This window comes from Lathamus discolor, chromosome Z, assembly GCF_037157495.1.
Source record: "Lathamus discolor isolate bLatDis1 chromosome Z, bLatDis1.hap1, whole genome shotgun sequence".
Taxonomy (NCBI): domain Eukaryota; kingdom Metazoa; phylum Chordata; class Aves; order Psittaciformes; family Psittacidae; genus Lathamus; species Lathamus discolor.
This window is the reverse complement of record NC_088909.1, coordinates 110,296,827-110,316,311: the sequence shown is the minus strand read 5'-3', so window position 1 is coordinate 110,316,311 and position 19,485 is coordinate 110,296,827. Positions and strand designations below refer to the sequence as shown.

Here is a 19,485-nt window from a genome sequence, read left to right as displayed (position 1 = left end):
TATCTAGTAGCCAGTCCTGAGGCAACTATAGGCCTTCAGCCTGGTTGGCATTGTGGCATGTTTTCAGCGACTAAGGGAAACAGATGAATGACCCTAAGAGAGCCAAGATGGGAGCAAGGCATGGTGAGGTGAAGCTGTTGGGTTGATATCATAGAATCACACATTGGATTGTGCTGGAAGGAACACTAAAGCTCATCCAGCTCCAACCCCTGCCACGGGCAGGGACCCCTTCCACTGGAGCAGCTTGCTCCAAGCCCCGGTGTCCAGCCTGGCCTTGAGCACTGCCAGGGATGGGGCAGCCACAGCTTCTCTGGGTACCCTGTGCCAGCACCTCAGCACCCTCACAGGGAAGAGCTTCTGCCTAAGAGCTCATCTCAGTCTCCCCTCGGGCAGGTTCAAGCCATTCCCCTTGGCCTGTCCCTACAGGCCCTTGTCCCAAGCCCCTCTCCAGGTTCCCTGCAGCCCCTTTAGGCACTGGAGCTGCTCTCAGGTCTCCCCTTCAGGAGCCTTCTCTTCTCCAGGCTGCCCCAGCCCAGCTCTCTCAGCCTGGCTCCAGAGCAGAGCTGCTCCAGCCCTCGCAGCATCTCCATGGCCTCCTCTGGCCTCGCTCCAGCAGCTCCACGTCCCTCTTGTGCTGCTGCCCCAGAGCTGGATCAGGACTTCAGGGGAGTCTCCCCAGAGCGCAGGATAGAATCCCCTCCTCGACTGCTGCTCTCACTCCTTTTGATGCACGGAGGCAGGGAACATGACTTGGCTGCTCTTGGCCTCCTGTCACGTATCCTGGCGTTTGCTGCAGGCTGACAGTTCCTGTGCTTCGCTGTAATTTCAGCGTGCCCAAGCCCTGAATCGTCCGGGCTGTGCACAGCGCCCGGTCCCACTGGCCACAGGCTCTCTGGAGCTCCTCACAGTAGCAATTCAAACCCACAAAACCTGAAGGTGCTCTGGATGTGGAGCTTGTCAGTACTTCAGTTCTGCAGGGTGCAAACCAGCTCCCTCGAGCGCACAGGTAGCACCACGCGTGTCTTTGCCTCTCATTAATGTCATTAATTCCAGGGCTTGCTGCCTCCTCCAGCCAGGCACGGCGTTCCTAGAGCTGGAGAGGAAAGAGACATTAAAGCTTTAATGCAGGCTCTGGCATTCATTTCCTGTGATTTATGCATTTCATTTTGATTTGAGTACATTCTTTGTTACTAGTTTTTACTCAAGATTTAAGACAGGGGAAAATCCGGGATATTTGTTTGGGGCTCACAGAGCTTTGGTTGCACAGGAATTGCTTTTTCGAAGTAAAGGCTCACGGACTGCTCAGCTCTTCTTCTCACTCCTCCTGCAAAATCTGGCTTCATACAAGGAAGATTATTATGTATTTGCTCTTCTAACCAGTATTGTGTGCCTTCTCTGTAGATGTGGGAGATTATTGCCTTGCTATCAAGAGATGCTGAGATAAGAATTAGAAGTCCGTCACCAGATTGATTGAAACAACTAACACAAGCCCTAAAAAGCCTGAAGTATTAACTCTGTGCTTGGTTTGTAACGTATCTGTCCATTTATCTGTTCCAAGGTATTGTACTTGTGGCCATTAATCCATATGAGCAGCTGCCAATCTACGGACAAGATGTCATCTATGCGTACAGTGGCCAAAACATGGGGGATATGGATCCTCACATCTTTGCTGTGGCAGAGGAAGCCTATAAGCAGATGGCCAGGTAAGTGATCATTCGGTCAGTGGGGTCAGATTGAACTGTCGGATCAAATAGGCAATTAAACATTGCAAACTTGAAGTTAAAATGAAGTTGTGGAATAGTGTGTGAAACACCCAGGTTTTCCTCTCTTCTGAGAATACAGGGTCTTCTGTTGTGCCTTTATATCCCCAAGTTGGTATGGTATCTCCCCATCATGGTAGCTGTCTTCACCCATGGGTGCTTTGCTCTGTCCTTTCGTGAGATGCAAGACTTGATTCCTGCAGCACCTTCCCCTGCACGGTGCAGAACTGCTTCACACTGAAATCTCTTTGAGGTCGGGCATTTCTGATTAGTTCTGCTTACAGACCTGACCCCATTGTTGGCTGCCAAGACTGCCAGGCAGGCTGGGCTGGTGGGGATCTTTGGTCTTCGGGAGCTCATGAGTTCAGTGCAACCATGATTCAGATGGAGATCCTTCTCCTGTTGCTGCTTGGATGAGTTTCCTGGAAGAAATTCAAACCACTCTGCAAATGTCATGTGTAATAGCTTAGAGGAAACCGCATTTCGGATAATTTGTAGAGATAATCAGTCTAAGGCTGATGTTAGTCGTCTTTATGGAGACACTGTGATTTTTGAGTTAGAAGGTGACTGGTAATATTTACAAGTCCTTTAAAGCAATGTCTTCACCAGAACAATGCAGTGTGAATTTTACTTCATTTATTTCTGCTTGTGTGTTGCTGGGGGCAGATGCAGGATTTTGTTTTGATAAGCCATGATCTACAAGAGAATTTGAGAGGAAGCTGAAAGCTTTGCACCAGGGATCATTTCATTATGATTATCTGCACTTTCACAGCGTGTTTCGATGCACTTGTGGATTAGCTGTGATTTTTTTTTTTCTTCCTTGGCTTTTAATAGTAAGAGTAAGCACGTAACCGTTTACCAAGGGTTGCAGCCTGTTTTCTGCTGTATCTCATCTTTAACTTGTGAGTTAGGATGCATTTATAATCGGAGATGCTCTAGAGTTCAATCTGGAAATGAATCTGGAGGAACACTGCCATGGGCAGAGATTGGAGGGATTGCACCCAAACTGACTCCACGCCTCAGTTCAGCCCTCCAGCAAGTGCTTGTGCTTGGAGCAAAACCACTTTGAGAAGAATTTAGAAGTCTGAGGAGCTGTCTATGGAAAAAAAGAAGGCTTAGGACTGTGTTCTTGTTATATGAATCCAGCCTGAGCAGCAAGCTGCACTGTTCTATTTGGAGGATGTCAGGGTTTTGTTGACCAGTGTGGACAGGCCCCATTGATTTTCCTGGGTATGTGTCTAAAATACAAAGACTTAATTTTCTGTTGAAGTCTGTGCTAGGAAAGTCTTGATGGTTTCCCACATGCCTGCATTGTTTTGCAGGCAGTGTGCTAACAGGGAGCCTTAGCCAGAGATGCTCAACTTTGTCCTCCTTATCAGAGTAAATCTACTTTTGACAGCCACCTATAATTGACAGCTGCCTGTGCATGGTTAGGGCTGCTATGTTTGCAAGGAGACATGGAAATAACCACCTTCAGAGCTCTTAATAAACAAGATGCTTGCTGGTAGTGCTGTTCTGGTGCTTTGTGTCTCAGGCTGGTATTAGGGTAATTGCAGGCTTGGAACAAAAGAGGGATTCAAATGGGGCTGAGAGGAGATTGTAACGTGGATTATAGGAATCTGCCTCATTATTTAAAATATGGCTCTTAAAGTGAAGCACACTATATTTTAAATCTGAAAGCTTCTAAATGGTTGTTGTGTCTCCACAGTTTGATCCATGCTTTCCCCTCTGCAGTGCTGCAGGGAGAGTGGTGGAGCTGCTGGAGCAGGAGGTGTGGATAGTGTGTCTCATGAATGATGGATGTAGTGCATTGGACAGGACCTAATTTTGCCCTTTTTTTTTTTTTTTTGTTTTTCTTTTTAAACTGACTCAACGGGATGCCTTGTATCTGCAGCTCTGCTTAGGGGGGTGTGTGAGCATGGTGGGACACGGGCAGCTCAGCCATCAGGATGGAGGTCTGTGAGCATGTTAAACCTAAACTGGTGCAAAGCTATCACTTGTTTTGCAGTGTCTTTAGCTTTTAAACACTGTGTCGTGTCTGGTGCATCCGATAGACCAGGAATAAAACTAAACCTCCAACCTCAAAAGGTCAAACCTGCAGTGTGACTGAGAGCAGAAAGGTAATCTCTAGCTAGCCTTCCGGGTTTGTTTGTTTTCTAAGTGTGTGCTTGTGTATATGCATATATAGGCTTGTGTATATATATATATATACATGCATATATGTACATATATATATTTATATATATATAAAGGGATTACTCATTCTAAAAACAAACAATGCAAATCATATCATAGAAAAACAAGAACAATGCTGCAGACGTGCATTCTGTTTGAATTTCTCTGGTTTCCTTTCAATCACAATGTCTTCAGTGTAAGTAAGAAAATCAAACGGGTAAAACAAGCCTTCTCCGTGGAAGATTATTTGGAAAGCAGTTGTGTTATTTGCAACACCAGTGAGCAAAAAGGTGGTGAATAAATAACTTCCTGTAGTCACCAAGCTGTTATTTCTACATGAGCTTGTCTGGTGTTTGGTGGAGTGTCATCTCCAAGTTTTGCGATGGTATATGTCCATGGGATAATACTCATGCAGTTTGTGTGGTGGAGCAAAACTTCATTAGCTGACTTCTCAGTAAACTGCTTCATTGAGATCAGGCACTGCACTGGGGCAATAAAACCTTCAAAAAACCTATTGCTGAAATGGTCTTTGAGGCTTTTTTGGGGCCACAGGCAAATAGAGCAAACTTGGACCGAGCGTACGAACAGGCTCACGGTGCTGGCTTTTCTCTTGCTATGGAGTTTCAAGTTCAGTGGTGCTCTAAGGGCAAACTTTTCCTCCTTTTCATGAAGATCTGGATAAAGAGGGCTGCAAGGTGTATCTGGTTTTATAGGAGAAACAGTGCATGGATGTAATCAGGAACCATGAGGTCACTTTGAGTAGGTCTTTTACAGTGCAGAAGGCAAGGTCATATCTATCTCTTTATCTCTATCATCTCTATCTCTCCATCATCTCTATCTCTTTATCGTCTATTATAAATAAATATAAAATATATAAGCATAATATATACATCATATATTTGTATAAAATATATAAAAATATAAATATCTCTGTTTTCATATATATAAAACCAGATATAAATATAAAATATGTACTCACACATATATGTATATAAAAAGCATAATATATGTATGTAATTAAAGTTTACATATGTATATTTTAGCTTTATTAGTTTTGCAGAGCGCCCTGGGAAGATGCAATGGAGGTGACTGAATGGGATTGAGTAGATGCCAAGGAAAAAGGGCCTAAAATCTAAGACTCTGTAAATGGGAGAAGTTGGAAGCAATTTGGTTCTTTTACCTAATTTTAAGATCTCTACATTTCTAGTATGCCACAGACCTATAGATGCAGAGTGCCAGGGCAGAAGTTAAGATGTCTGCTGGTGTACAAGTGTTAGTGAAGTCATCCTATGCTTTATTTCCCTCCTCAAGCTGATAGTGTCTATGAGATGGGGCTGGAGGCACCTTCACAGGTGGATGTAAAGATCTGCTGTATCCTCTGGTGTTACCCAGTCATCAGGAAATGACAATTTAAAAGGGAAAAAAAAGGGACTGCAGATGGTGTGCAGCAGCATCCGATTCCTTTCTTATGGCCGCAGTAGTTCAGAACACCTATGTACGTGTGCATGTGTTAAAACTCCCCTTTAAATGAAAGTGTTTCCCAAGGAGGATGGTTTGCAGCACTTGTGTGTAAAACAGCTTAAAAAAGGGCAAGTGATTAAAATTCACATGTGACAGCCTCTAATTTTTACAGTGACCAGCTCTTTATAAACTCCCTGCGTACGCAGTGTGAGACTAAGTGCACCTGGTTCACTGAAACAATATTGTTTTAGGCTAAATACACAACACGGAGTTAACTTGCTCCAAGCGCTGCTGCCAGAGGCATTGGAGTCAAGTGCTGGGGCTGTAGAAAAATGGATCATTTGGTGATTGCTAATAGCTGTGGCTGTGGGGTTTGAAGCAATTCGTGCTTTGGGATGCGTGTTATCTGCAGGGCAGTGCAGCCATCTCCTCTGCTCCTGGTTTCTGTCTTCCTGATACACTTGGTGAGATGCATTGGGTGTTGGTGCCTTTTACACCTCTGAGTGCCGCAGGAAGATATCTGTGCTTTTGAAAGCAGGCTGAAAGCTTTGTGGGGACAGCCAGGATTGCCCAGAGCAGCAGCATAGCTGCCAGTGCCCTGGCTGATTGCTTTTTGCTTTCCTTACAGAGGAACAAAACATCCCTTGTGTGCCCTGATCCTGACAGCGGCTCTGATTCCCCTGTGTGTCATCGGTCTGGGCAGAAGCCTGGAGTCTAGCAAGAATGTTCCCCTTGAACCTTCATTTCTGCTGAAGTGAGCCTGACCAGCAGCTTCCCATGCGTGAGCAGGGATTGTTTGTCACTTCTAACCCTAAACCACATTACTCTTGATGGGTATGTCCCATCAGTTATCAGCTCTATGAAGGTGACAAAAGTTTGCATGGGGACAGTGCAACATCAGTTTTCCATTTCCACCCTTCGATGGCTTTAGCTGGCTATTCAGTTCTCCTTCATGTCTGCAGCCCCATTTTTCTTCTCCCCAGCTATCCTCAGCCAGCTCAGCTTGTTGATGTGGTCACTGTGTTGTCCCTTGATGCTGAGCTGAGTGTGTTGGGAAAATTATTGCAGTATGCTACAGTACTGAATCTATTTGTGTGGTTTTTTATGCCCTTGGTACCTACCTCTTTCTTTTGTACCAGTTGAGTTCACTCAGGCCAGGACTTGCTAGTTCAAGTAAGGTTTCTTAATGGGTGTTTTATTTACTTACTTTTAACATAATGGAATATAATTAATAAAATGCAAAGTTGAACAGCACTAGGTGATAGAAGTATGTGGTGTATCATTGCTGTGGGCAATGGGGCAGGAGAATTGGCTCTCCTAAGGCTGTAAAACATCTTCCAAAAATGGGGAGCATGTAGTGAAGGTAGCTTTTGCTCGAATCATAAATCAAACACCAAAAGCATCATAAACCCTTTACAGCATATTCTGTATGTTTTCCAATGAGCACATCTGGATCTCACTGTGGTAGCAATTTTATTGTCACATATGTGGACCTCGTAGCTGGTGTGACATGGCAGCAGTCCATGTCCACTAACAAACACAAAGTAAGTTCAGTGTTCAAATCTTACAATGAAAAAGATCTCCAGTAACTTGCAAGTCTAGAGACTTACAGAAGCCATCTAAGAAACGTGTGGACTGGGTGAAGTGATGCTCTTTAGTCACTTGTGTATCCACCAGGCTGATGCTTTCACAGATGATGCTTGTAACATCAGTGGGAATGCGAGTGTTCTGGTACCCTGCTGGTTAAACTGGAGTCTCCTCCTCCCCAACGTGAGGATCTCCTCACAGTGTTGTCACTAGTTTTTGCAGAAGAAACAACTCAAGAAACATAGAGGTCATTTGGGGCCTGGGTTTGCATCTCTGGACTGCTTGGTGGGTACCAGAGAAACCCTGGTGCCTGCAATTCAAACCAGGGTCAGCGTCTCCTGTGTGATTCTAAAATTCTAAGTTATATGGAAATAGCGCGTCTTGCCTTTTCAGCCCTGTTGCCAGCATGCTGTTTCTGTCACTAAGTACTCAAGCACCAGGACTGCAGATGGATAACTCTATTTAGTAGTGTCTTTCTGTTTTGTTGGAAGTTAGTGCCCTCAGGTCTTGCATTGCACTGTCAGAAACATACGCCGAAACGTAAAAATCACTGCTTGCCTACGCCAAAAAACACCACACATGATCTGTGTCTTGCGAGATGCAGTGCTGGTGGGGTGGTACGTGGTCACAGCCATGCTGTCTTCTGCTCTGGAGAGCAATGCGAGAGCTGAAAAAGAGCAGAAATTGCAGCATCAGCCCTGTGCTTAACCCCATAAAGATGGGCAGGGGTATGGGCACAGCAGGGGGTGTTGTTTGACAGCATTTTAAATTTCAAACTTTAAAAGAGGATTTAAAGCCATACAATGAGAGAGTGGGTAGGAGTCAAGAGAGATTAACCCCTGACAGAGATGGGCGAGGAATCAGTCTGGCACAATAAATAAGGCTGAATGCTGTGTTGTGTTAAAGGCAAGGAAGGGTTTCAGGGCTTCTGGTGGATGAGGCTGGGTTGAGGGTTTACAGTGAACTGTGGGGCTGACCTGTGCTGCAGCTCAGCAGGGCTTTGCAGCAGGTACCTCTCAAAAAGGGTCAGAGGATAAAATCACTGATAGCTTTGAATTTAAAAAGCAGAGAAACTGGGGTGTGTGTGTGTGTGTCTCTTCTGTTTAGAGTTAAAAGTGGGGTAGGGAGGAGGTTTTGGAAGAGCTACCCCATGAACACGCCAATGCTGATGTGAAACCTCAGGATTTGCAGAAGCAGCTGGACACATCTCCTCCAGAGGCAGTATAAAGAAAGAAGAATAAAACTGTGAGAGACTTAGACAGTGTTTGTCAGGTACTGGAGGAGAGACCCTTCAGTCTTACTTGTCCTGCTATGGGAGAGGACAGAGAGGCTCTAAGTGGCCAACCAAATGATCCTATTTTAGTTTCTTTTTCTTTTCTTTTTTGGCAATCTGGAATGAGAACGCTGCTGTCTCCTAGCAGCTTTAATCATAAATGAGACATGCTTGGTGGCAGCCAGCATGGCTTCACTACGGGGAAATCCTGCCTGACCAATTTGGTGGCCTTCTGTGATGGGGCTACAGAATTGATGGATAAGGGTAAAGCAGTTGATGTCATCTACCTGGACTTGTGCAAAGCGTTTGACACTGTCCCACAGATGCCATCCAGGGGGACCTTGACACGCTTGTGAGGTGGGCTGATGCCAACCTTATGAAGTTCAACCACGGCAAGTGCAAGGTCCTACACCTGGGTCGGAGCAATCCCAGGCACAGCTACAGGTTGGGCAGAGAAGAGATTCAGAGCGGCCCTGCGGAGAAGGACTTGGGGGTGCTGGTCGATGAGAAAACGAACATGAGCCGGCTGCAGTGTGCGCTCGCAGCCCAGAAAGCAACCGTATCCTGGGCTGCATCAAAAGGAGCGTGACCAGCAGGTCGAAGGAGGTGATCCTGCCCCTCTGCTGCGCTCTTGTGAGACCTCCCCTGGAGCATTGTGTGCAGTTCTGGTGTCCTCAACATAAAAAGGACATGGAACTGCTGGAACAAGTCCAGAGGAGGCCACGAGGATGATCAGGGGACTGGAGCACCTCCCGTATGAAGACAGGCTGAGGAAGTTGGGGCTGTTCAGCCTGGAGAAGAGAAGGCTGCGTGGAGACCTCAGAGCAGCCTTCCAGTACCTGAAAGGGGGGGCCTATAGGCATGCTGGGGAGGGACTCTTTGTCAGGGACTGTAGTGACAGGACAAGGGGTAACGGGTTAAAACTTAAACAGGGGAAGTTTAGATTGGATCTAAGGAGGAAATTCTTTCCTGTTAGGGTGCTGAGGCACTGGAATGGGTTGCCCACGGAGGTTGTGAGTGCTCCATCCCTGGCAGTGTTCAAGGCCAGGTCGGAGGAAGCCTTGGGTGGGATGGTTTAGTGTGAGGTGTCCCTGCCTATGGCAGGAGGGTTGGAACTGGATGATCTTGAGGTCCTTTCCAACCCTAACTCTTCTATGATTCTACGATCCCTTACAGAGAAATCATAAATATACATAATGGGACAGCACTGGCATGGGACAGCTTAAGGCCCATAAAGGTCAGTGTGTGACGAAGAGTAACGACTGTGTGTGTGAAATATTGGGAGGAGTTGTAATAGGCTGCATCAGATATGTAATTACTGCTGTGATGCAGAAGAGATGTTCCAGCTCTGAGGTGTGAAAGCTGTAACACCGAATATCATTAAACATTCAAAAACGTGTTTATAAGCATCATAATTACATCAGAACACAACAACTTGTGATTGTCCTTGCCCACCTCCTAGTCACTCCTTGCCATATCCTCAGTGAAGTTCTGGAGACCTCAGGACAGAGACCCCAGAGTCAGTGGCCCCAGTGGCTTCTGAAAATCTTTCTGGGGTTTTCCCAATATATATCAACCGTAATTAATTAGGTGGTCAGGCAGGAGTTCTAAAAGATTCAGTGGCTGATAACGGTTGAGGTAATGAATTCTGTGGGAAGGACTTTCTGGAACTGCCATGGGGTGGAACAACAATAGGCTTGTCCTCCTGGTGCCTGCAGAGCTGAACTGCTGGGGTAGCATTTTATGAGCTCAGGGAGAAGAAAGCCATCATGATTCTTGCTCGTTTGTGATGCTTTTTGGGAGGATGGAGTACAAAGCATCCTGCATCTGCAGGGCTGCAGTGCTCCACGGGGACGAGTGCTTGTGGGTGGCTTTGGTCAGAGCCAGGGATGTTCTGTGATGTGATCCCAGCGCAGAAAAGAGCATCAGGGTGCCAGAGAGCTAATAAAATTGGCAGGGTGTGTGTTTTGCTCTCATTAGAAACGGCACACAAAAGAATTGCTGACCTCGTTTAAGTGTGGCTGAGGAGCTTGTGCTCTTCCCCAACGGGCTATGCAAAGCATAAATCCTGGGAGAAGGTCATCCCGCCTGCCTGCCCTTGGGGATTGGTGGGAAGACTGGAGATAGCTCAGCATTTTGCAGGAACTTTGAGTACACAGGATTTTCTTTGCTATTGAAGGGGCATTTCCAGCTGGCTGCACAAAGCAGTTCAGGGAGAAAGTCCCTCGATGAGCTGGGACCAGTGGGACTCCCACTGCTCTCACAGGAGTTTTCTGGAGCATCACATTAAAAGTGCTCTGGCCTCTGCAAAGGCATCTTAATTTGCACTGTGGTATTTGATCTCAATGTTAGAAACATCAGATTGATGTGTGTGTCAAATAGTGCTGTACAGAAGGAACGGTGCTGCTGGCGACCACTGCAGAAGAGAAGGTTAATTTGCACATTACCTGTTCTTTGAGCATCATGCTGTGAGCTCATCCTTTCCATTCAGGGCCAAACCAGTACTGGTAGGCTTTTCCCAGCAAACGGGACAAGCTTCAACCTGCCAGAGGGGAGACTGAGATGAGCTCTTAGGCAGAAGCTCTTTGCTGTGAGGGTGCTGAGGCGCTGGCACAGGGTGCACAGAGAAGCTGTGGCTGCCCCATCCCTGGCAGTGCTCAAGGCCAGGTTGGACACAGGGGCTTGGAGCAAGCTGCTCCAGTGGAAGGGGTCCCTGCCTGTGGCAGGGGTGGGAACTGGATGAGCTTTAAGGTTCTCCCAACCCAAACCAGTCTGGGGTTCTGTGATTCTGAGAGATTCAAGTTTGCCGATGACACCAACCTGTGTGGTCCGGTTGATACGCTGGAGGGAAGGGATGCCATCCAGAGGGACCTTGACATGCTTGTGAGGTGGGCTGATGCCAGCCTTATGAAGTTCAACCATGACAAGTGCAAGGTCCTACACCTGGGTCGGAGCAATCCCAGGCACAGCTACAGGTTGGGCAGAGAAGAGATTCAGAGCGGCCCTGCGGAGAAGGACTTGGGGGTGCTGGTCGATGAGAAAATGAACATGAGCCGGCTGCAGTGTGCGCTCGCAGCCCAGAAAGCAACCGTATCCTGGGCTGCATCAAAAGGAGCGTGACCAGCAGGGCGAAGGAGGTGATCCTGCCCCTCTGCTCTGCTCTTGTGAGACCTCCCCTGGAGCATTGTGTGCAGTTCTGGTGTCCTCAACATAAAAAGGACATGGAACTGTTGGAACAAGTCCAGAGGAGGCCACGAGGATGATCAGGGACTGGAGCACCTCCCGTATGAAGACAGGCTGAGGAAGTCGGGGCTGTTCAGGGTGGAGAAGAGAAGGCTGCGTGGGGACCTTATAGCAGCCTTCCAGTACCTGAAGGGGGGGGCCTATAGGGATGCTGGGGAGGGACTCTTTGTCAGGGACTGTAGTGACAGGACAAGGGGTAACGGGTTAAAACTTAAACAGGGGAAGTTTAGATTGGATCTAAGGAGGAAATTCTTTCCTGTTAGGGTGGTGAGGCACTGGAACGGGTTGCCCAGGGAGGTTGTGAGTGCTCCATCCCTGGCGGTGTTCAAGGCCAAGTTGGATGAAGCCTTGTGTGGGATGGTTTAGTGTGAGGTGTCCCTGCCCACGGCAGGGGGGTTGGAACTGGATGATCTTGAGGTCCTTTCCAACCCTAACTATTCTATGATTCTATGGTTCTAAGATTCAAGCCCATTTTTTCTCTCTGACTTGTTGCTAAACCCCATGTATGTGTAGGCAAATTGGCTTGGAAGCTTCTCAGGATGGACTCTGATGCATCTTTTGAAGTAATACCTTGGATGTGCATGATCTAACATCCCCCAGGGACACCTGCAAAAGCTGATGGACATTACACCAGGCTTTGGCATCCCTGAAATGGGATGTTGTTGTGTTCCTTCTTTAGTTTGTTGCATTCAAATGCAATGCTATCTTTACAGTTGTGATGGTACCAAGATGGAGAAGGGGTACAGCAGCTTCGGGGTGTTTCTGGCCAAAATGTATTTTGGAGTTGTGATGTACCTCATGTTTGGTGTAGGATGTTGGTGAAAAAATTAATTCTTCTTCCCCATCAGTACAAGCCACTATATAAAAATTTGTCTACATCAAAATAAAAAAAGAAATAAAAAAAATGTATAGGCTGTATTCATGCTGTTTATGCTGTTTATGAGAGCTGCAGTGTAAGAAAGGCCTTGAAAAACATGTAGCACTTGAAAAGCCGTCCTTATGTTGCTGCTGGCTTCAGCATCTGCGGCTTAAAGCATGTATTTGCAGCAGATGTGTGATAATGCAAAGAGAAAGCATGCCCTTAAACACTCTTGTTCAGCCAGACGCTAGATAATGTCCTCTTGGGTTTCCCTGAGGGAGAAGTCCCACTACCCTAAAGTTGTGTTTTCATGTATGTGCTGACTGATGATGCCAAGCCTGGTACGTTAAATACCCAACTTAAAGTCAACAAGTAAAACATTGCTGCCAAGAGTGGCAGCAGCTCTGCTGCTCCAAATTCCGCTTATCTCACTTATCCCACTAAAATGGGAATGATTCCTGGCTTCAGAGGTCATTTCCAAGGCAGATCTTATCCACATTACAATGCTGCAACACACTGATTTTAATCTTTATAGTGTGAAACTTCTGTTTATTCATGTGAAGGCAGAGTTAGGCCTGTCTCAGTTTTCATCACTGTCATTAGCACTTGGGGCAATGCAATCCTATGGTAATTAAATTATTGCATTTTTATGTATTGCTAACAACGTAAGGTAATAGCTAAGCTCTTTTTTAGCCTGCACAGCACTGTCAATACAGCAGTGTATTAGAGCTTGCTGTGCATTGAGTCTTTGTGGGTGTTCTTGTTGTGGTGAAGCTAAATTCAAACTAGAGTACCTAAAGCATTTTTAATCTTCAGATTGCTTTATGAACACTAATCCTCCAAGCATCCTGAAAGAAGTAGGTTAGATATGATGTCCATAGTGGAGAGATTTATTGACTTTTTCCAAGACACAGAATTAGTGTTAGATCTGGGATTAGAGCTGGAGTGACCCCTGATAATTATTCACAGGGTCTGGCTCTGTCATGGTTTGCTTTGTATATTTTTCTCTCTCAGAGAAGTTGCGGTTTCAGTGCAACTGTTTTTACTCTTACGCTGTGGTCAGGATGAAATTTGCAGTGGTTTGCTTAAGCTGCTGGTGCCAGTGATGGTTTTCTGAAGACATTATTATAAAAACAAGTCCTGTAAATTCTAGTTCCCTTCTAATTGCTGTAGGTTGCTGCTTTGAAGAAACCTGACTGGAAAAATTCTGACTGTGCTTCAGGTGTGGAGAACATTTGGAGTATGTTTATCTTCAAATAGTCCTGCTTTCAAACTGTGTTGGGGAAGACTAAAGATGTTGGATGTGTACAATGACACTGGGATGTCCCCTGTCTCTTCTTGTCAGAGGGTTCCATCACTGTCCTTGGGTCCAACCCTTTTCTATTGCCTCTATTGTCCATCCTGTTGTCTGTAGTGAGGAGTTTCCAGGGGCATTCAGCCCTGACTTCACCAGGTAAATTGATGGGATATCATATATTACAATGACTAAGGACATTCCCAGACTGGGAACTCATATGGAAACACTGAGCAGTGTTTCATGTGCAATTGCTCTGATGCAACCAGAATGGGTGCAGCTCTTGGTACAGTTGGAGAGCGTGTCCAGTTGGGCAGCCTTGAAGTTTTGACATTTCTACACACCTTTCCCAGGCTCCAGGGGTAGCGCTGCTCTCTGCATTGCTGCAGGTAAAGGACTGACTGCTTAAACAGGGAAATCCGCTTCCTCAGTGCAAAGGCTGATGATTAGTGGCTAGTCCCAAGCAGTGCAGGTATCTGTTCGAACTGCCCTTTCTCTTCATAGAGAGCTGACATTTATTTTTTAGCTTGTGAAACACCTTTAGATGTTGCCTTAATAAAAAAAAACCTGGTATATATGAGGCTTTAGACTAGATATAAGAAAGAAGTTTTTTTTTTTTATGATAAAGGTGGTGAGACACTGGTACAGGTTGCCCAGAGAAGTGGTAGATGCCACATCCCTGGAAACATTCAAGCTCAGGTTAGATGGGACTCCAAGCAACTTTATCCAGTTGAAGATGTCCCTGCTCATTGCAGGATACTTGGACCTTGAAAGGTCCCTTCCAACCGAAACCATTCTGTGATTCTGTGGTATTTTTCACATAGTGTTGAAACGCTGAAACTCCAGTGACTGCCGTATTCACCTCTCCCAACTCTTGCTGCATGTCTGGCCAAGGGTGAGAGTTGTGATGGGCATTGCTCATAACATGATAAAAAAGAGATGTGTTACTCACCTACATAGCAGCTTTGGAAGTCTGTGGCACCTTGCATTGAAGAAACAATCCTGGACTTTGTTCTGTTTGAACATATGCTCCTTGATGGTTTTGTAAGCATCTCCAGTGAGTGGAGGCAGTAGCTCAGACCATGGTATTAGTATTCCAGGCTGTCTTAGAAAGCTTCTCTAAGTGAAGAACCTAAACCTCTGCAGGCCCATGAAGGTGAAGGTTTGCGGGTGAAGGTTGGGGAGTTGCATCTTTAAGTGCCTCATACCTAGTTTTGAGCTGCAGCAGTAGCATGTGTTGGGAACACCACCTTTGGCCATTGGTGAATCCTGATGCACATTGCATACTCTATCCTGCTGGATGAGCGTGAGCATGTTGTGTGCTGGCATGTGTGCATCGTATTTTCAGTGAGAAGAGCACTAATGCATTTCATAGCAGCATAACAAGCCAGGGTGTCATCCCCAAGGTGCACAGGAGCCACATAAGCCCCAGGAGGAGACATGACAACATTGCCATGCTGCAGTATGGTATTCACCCACAGCATTCCATTTTATCCAGCCTTTATTTCTATAGTAATTCTATGATGATGCTGCCAAAATTGACTGTATTTCAAGCAGCTTTGTAGCGTACTGCACCTGCACAATGGGCAAACATTTAAATACATTTTATTCCATGCTGAATGCAAACAAGAACTGCCTAGTTTTAACCATTTCTGCTTGCTGAGCAGCCTGCTTGCTACCAGCTGCTCTGTGGGGTTCATCTGTTTTTTCCCTGCTGGCACCAGCAGTTGATTAACTTGTATGCTGAAGAAGGGAAAGACTCTGTAGCCTGTATTCCTGAAGGCTTTAATTCCTGAAGTTGAAAAAAGAAATGTCTGAATGTGCATTTTCCACTGAAAAAAGACATGAGACACATTACTGCAAAAGCAGGAGCTGGAGTGGCCTTGCTGTCTTGCTTGGAATCATAGAATGGTGGAAGCCAGCAACTTTCTTTTAACTTTTATTTTTTAATTAATATAGAACAACTCCAGAAGTTTTCTTGTGCAATGCATGGAGAACCTGCCTGGCCCATTCCATGTAGCTGCACATCAGCTGTTAGGGCAAATTCTTGAGAAGCTCTAATAAAATGAGGCCAAGCAGCAGTAGTAGCAGCAAATGGTGTTGTCCTTGGTTTTTATCACTAGGTTCAATGTCTTTTGGAGAATGATGGTAGTTTTAAAATAAGGCAAATCAGAGACAGGAGTACAACACTCAGGATGCCACTTAAAAGGCAGTTTGTGATGGGACCTGAATCCCACAGAGACTGTGGGTCTGGAGATCCCCTTGGATGATCTTCCTGATGGGATGGTCTCTGCCTGCTTCAGCCAGCCATACCCCAGTAGCTGATATGGAGAAGTTTGGTAGCAAGAGGTATTAGTTCTGAATTTTAAATAGAAAAAAGCCAGATTATAAAACACTACCTTGTAGCAGTGCTGACTGGATGCCAAGTAATGCATAATTCCTCTATTTTGAGCTTTACTGGCTTCATTCATCCAAAAGTTCTCTCTCAGAATGGTGTAGTTTTCATCTTGACTTAAAAAAAAAAGTGGTAGTGAAATGTTTTCTGAACTGAATGAGCAAAAATTCTCAAGTGACTTTCAGGCAAGTGTAGCTCTAAGCCAGACAGACACCTTTGCATTCGCAGAGTTCCTTTCTCAAGGCCAGTGCTTGCTGGCAGAGATCTTGGTTGTCACCTCTTTCTTCTGCTTCTTCCTCACCTCTGATGAAGAATAGTCTGTTCATCTGCTCTTGCAGCCCATGCCAGAGCTGATCTTAAGGTCCTTTCCAACCCTAACTATTCTATGATACCATGATACTGTGATTTCTTTGTAGCCAACACAAGTTTTATGTGTTGCATCCTACTCATAACCAACATAGGATGTTCACTGCTGGACTTCAGCAAGTGATTGTCCATAAGGATTAAAGCAGAGGTGAAACTTGTCACCTACTTTTATCAGAGATAAACCATGGTATATTGCTGCCATCACCTGTCCCAGGAACTGCTGATGTGGGCTTATCTAGCCTATTTCTGGTTTGGTTCTTAGTCTTCCTTCCTAACTCTGAAGTTGGCACAGGTTTCCTCCCCTGGGCTCATGTGTCTGATGGCTCATGCTACAAAACCAGCTTTACTGCATACCCATGGAAATGTAGAGGTGTGAGACAGGCATGTTGGCAGGCCCCTGTCTGCATCCTGCCAGCTGGCTGCCTGCAGCAGAGTCATGGTGGCTGTGCCAAGATGCACAGGGGGCCTATAGGGATGCTGGGGAGGGACTCTTTGTCAGGGACTGTAGTGACAGGACAAGGGGTAATGGGTTAAAACTTAAACAGGGGAAGTTTAGATTGGATCTAAGGAGGAAATTCTTTCCTGTGAGGGTGGTGAGGCACTGGAATGGGTTGCCCAGGGAGGTTGTGAGTGCTCCATCACTGGCGGTGTTCAAGGCCAGGTTGGATGAAGCTTGTGTTGGATGGTTTAGTGTGAGGTGTCCCTGCCCATGGCAGGGGGGTTGGAACTGGATGATCTTGAGGTCCTTTCCAACCCTAACTGTTCTATGATTCTATGATTCTATATAGCCATGACTTAGCAAGTCCTGGGTAAGATAAGCAGGTTGTCCCCACCTGGGGTGAGTCACCAGGAACACCAGCTCCAGGTTGTTGTCTGCCTGGGTGAGGTTGTGCTCAGTTCACAGGTGGTAGAGATGCGGAGGTTGGAGGCTCCTCTTGCCTTCCTAATGGGTGATGCCCAGGAGACTGGTGGAGCTGGATAAGGGATAGATAAGATGCACTTTGTGAATCAGTACCTGTAAAATATAGAGTTGGATATTAACTTGCCAGTGCTGGAAGTGTCACAAAGTTGTGGTTTGCACCAAAATGTCACATGTTTGACTTTATAGAGTCAGAATTCTTCAAGGAATTAAGATGTACATGCCTGCAGAAGGGGAAAGTAATAGTGTGGTGTTGCAGCATCTTTGTATTTTTATTGAAAGAGTAATATATGGCAATCATTTAACCCCTGTTCTCGTCTCCTGCTGGTATAAACTTGAACCAAGTATCTTAAATTGAAATGCATTTTTTAGTGTTTCCTGATGTCAAAAGAACTGCAAAGTCTAACTTTATTGTTGCACTGGTATATATGGTTTTGTGTGCCTGCATTCAGCTCTGATTCATGGAAGCTGGGCAGATTCTGGGAAGTTTAATTTGATCTTCTTTAAAACTACACTCAATTACATACTTGCAGCATACCTCTATACCTCTGGTAGCTTGGGAGCTGATATCAAATCCTACAATGAAAACTCTTTCCTTCCGAAAGTCTGTGGCCACATTGCGGAGGTGTTGGGTTTGCCATGTGCCGGGATGCCATAGGGAGCAGATCCCACTGCACCAGAGGCACTTCCTCACAGTGCCAGCAGATCTTTGCCTAGAGGGATGTAGTTCTCCTCAAAATGAGCTCCCCTTAGTGCCCTGATGCTTTCTTTGCCTTGTAGCTCAGGCACATTAAACTGATTAATTATTGGGATGTATCTAATGGGTACCACTTTGTGCACCTATGGTGGGAAGAACTAGGTATTTAATATAGACATGATGACTTGTGCAAGAGGGGTTTTTTTTGTGTGAATGATGAGTTTTGCAAGTAGAAAAAGGCATTAAGGTTAGTCTTGTGCTCCATGCAAAGCTCAAAAGCTACCTGAGGTTAGGCACCCTCAACTTCCCTATGCAAAGTCCTGTGCCCTGGAGGTTTCAACACTTTTGTAAGCAAATGTAGTGTGTGCTTGGAGGGAAGGTAAGTCTGCCCAATCCTTCTGTTAATGAGTGAGTCATTCTTAAAAGCTTTTGCAAAGCTTCAGGAGTGGAACAGACCTTACTTAGTGATGTCTACCAGGAATTGCTTTTAAACTCTTCATTAGTCTGTTTTTACCTCTCGATCCCAGAAGTACCTCTGCACTTTGGAGCAGTGACTTACAATTTTGCAGGATTTGGGGATGGATAGTGTGAGCCTGATGTCAGTTACATGCTTTGTATTATTGTTGCCAAAGTTTTGAACAGATGTTATATATGTATATACGTAAAAATGTTGATATTCATATGATTGTATAGGGAATCATAGGACTTCTGCAATTTCCCAATTTTCAGGTGCTTGATTTCACAACTTCAGCGTTTTTAACTTATTTGGAGCATAATAGCTCAGCAATAGGCTACTTGAGCAACTTTCACAACTTGTTTTGCAGACAAAGATCTCTAATGCTCGAGTGAACGTGTTGGAGGGAAAAATTAAATATATAATATTAGAAACTAATATCCAACCAGTGCTTGTTGTTCTCCAAGCAAATGTAAAGCAGAGAAGGTTTGTTACTGTGGTATGAAAGGATGGGCTTCCCAATGCTGGGCTATGTGCTCCAGGAGTGAAGAAAGCCACAGCACTTCATGCAGGAGTTGATCTCATGCTGTCTTTGCAAGTCCTTGAAGATGTTCTGGAGATGTTCAAAATGTCCTTTATATTTTAGCTGAGACGTACCACTACTATGTATTCTTCTTCATTATTTTGGTGCAGTACAGAATAAATCCAGCATCCATAACATGAACAATAAGGTGAGGGAGTCAATGACATGTGAAGATGGAAGATCATTGCATGATGCAAACAAACTGTTAACAAGGAAGCGGATTAACTCACAAATGCTTTTCTCTTCTGCTGCAACAGGGATGAGAAGAACCAGTCCATCATCGTGAGCGGGGAGTCTGGTGCTGGAAAGACAGTTTCTGCCAAATATGCCATGCGCTTCTTTGCAACTGTTGGTGGTTCTGCCAGCGAGACCAACATCGAGACCAAAGTCCTCGCATCAAGCCCAATTATGGAGGTAAA

At 45.5% G+C, this 19,485-nt stretch overlaps 1 protein-coding gene across 3 annotated transcripts in view; it reads left to right on the top strand.

Moving 5' to 3' along the window:
* Positions 1 to 19,485, top strand: part of MYO5B (myosin VB) — a 157,490-nt gene that overhangs the window by 35,569 nt on the left and 102,436 nt on the right. For all 3 annotated transcript variants that reach the window (XM_065663542.1, XM_065663541.1, XM_065663543.1), the window contains exons 4-5: positions 1,559 to 1,703; positions 19,324 to 19,480. In XM_065663542.1, the coding sequence (XP_065519614.1) occupies positions 1,559 to 1,703; positions 19,324 to 19,480 (302 nt within the window). The remainder of the gene's footprint in view (positions 1 to 1,558; positions 1,704 to 19,323; positions 19,481 to 19,485) is intronic.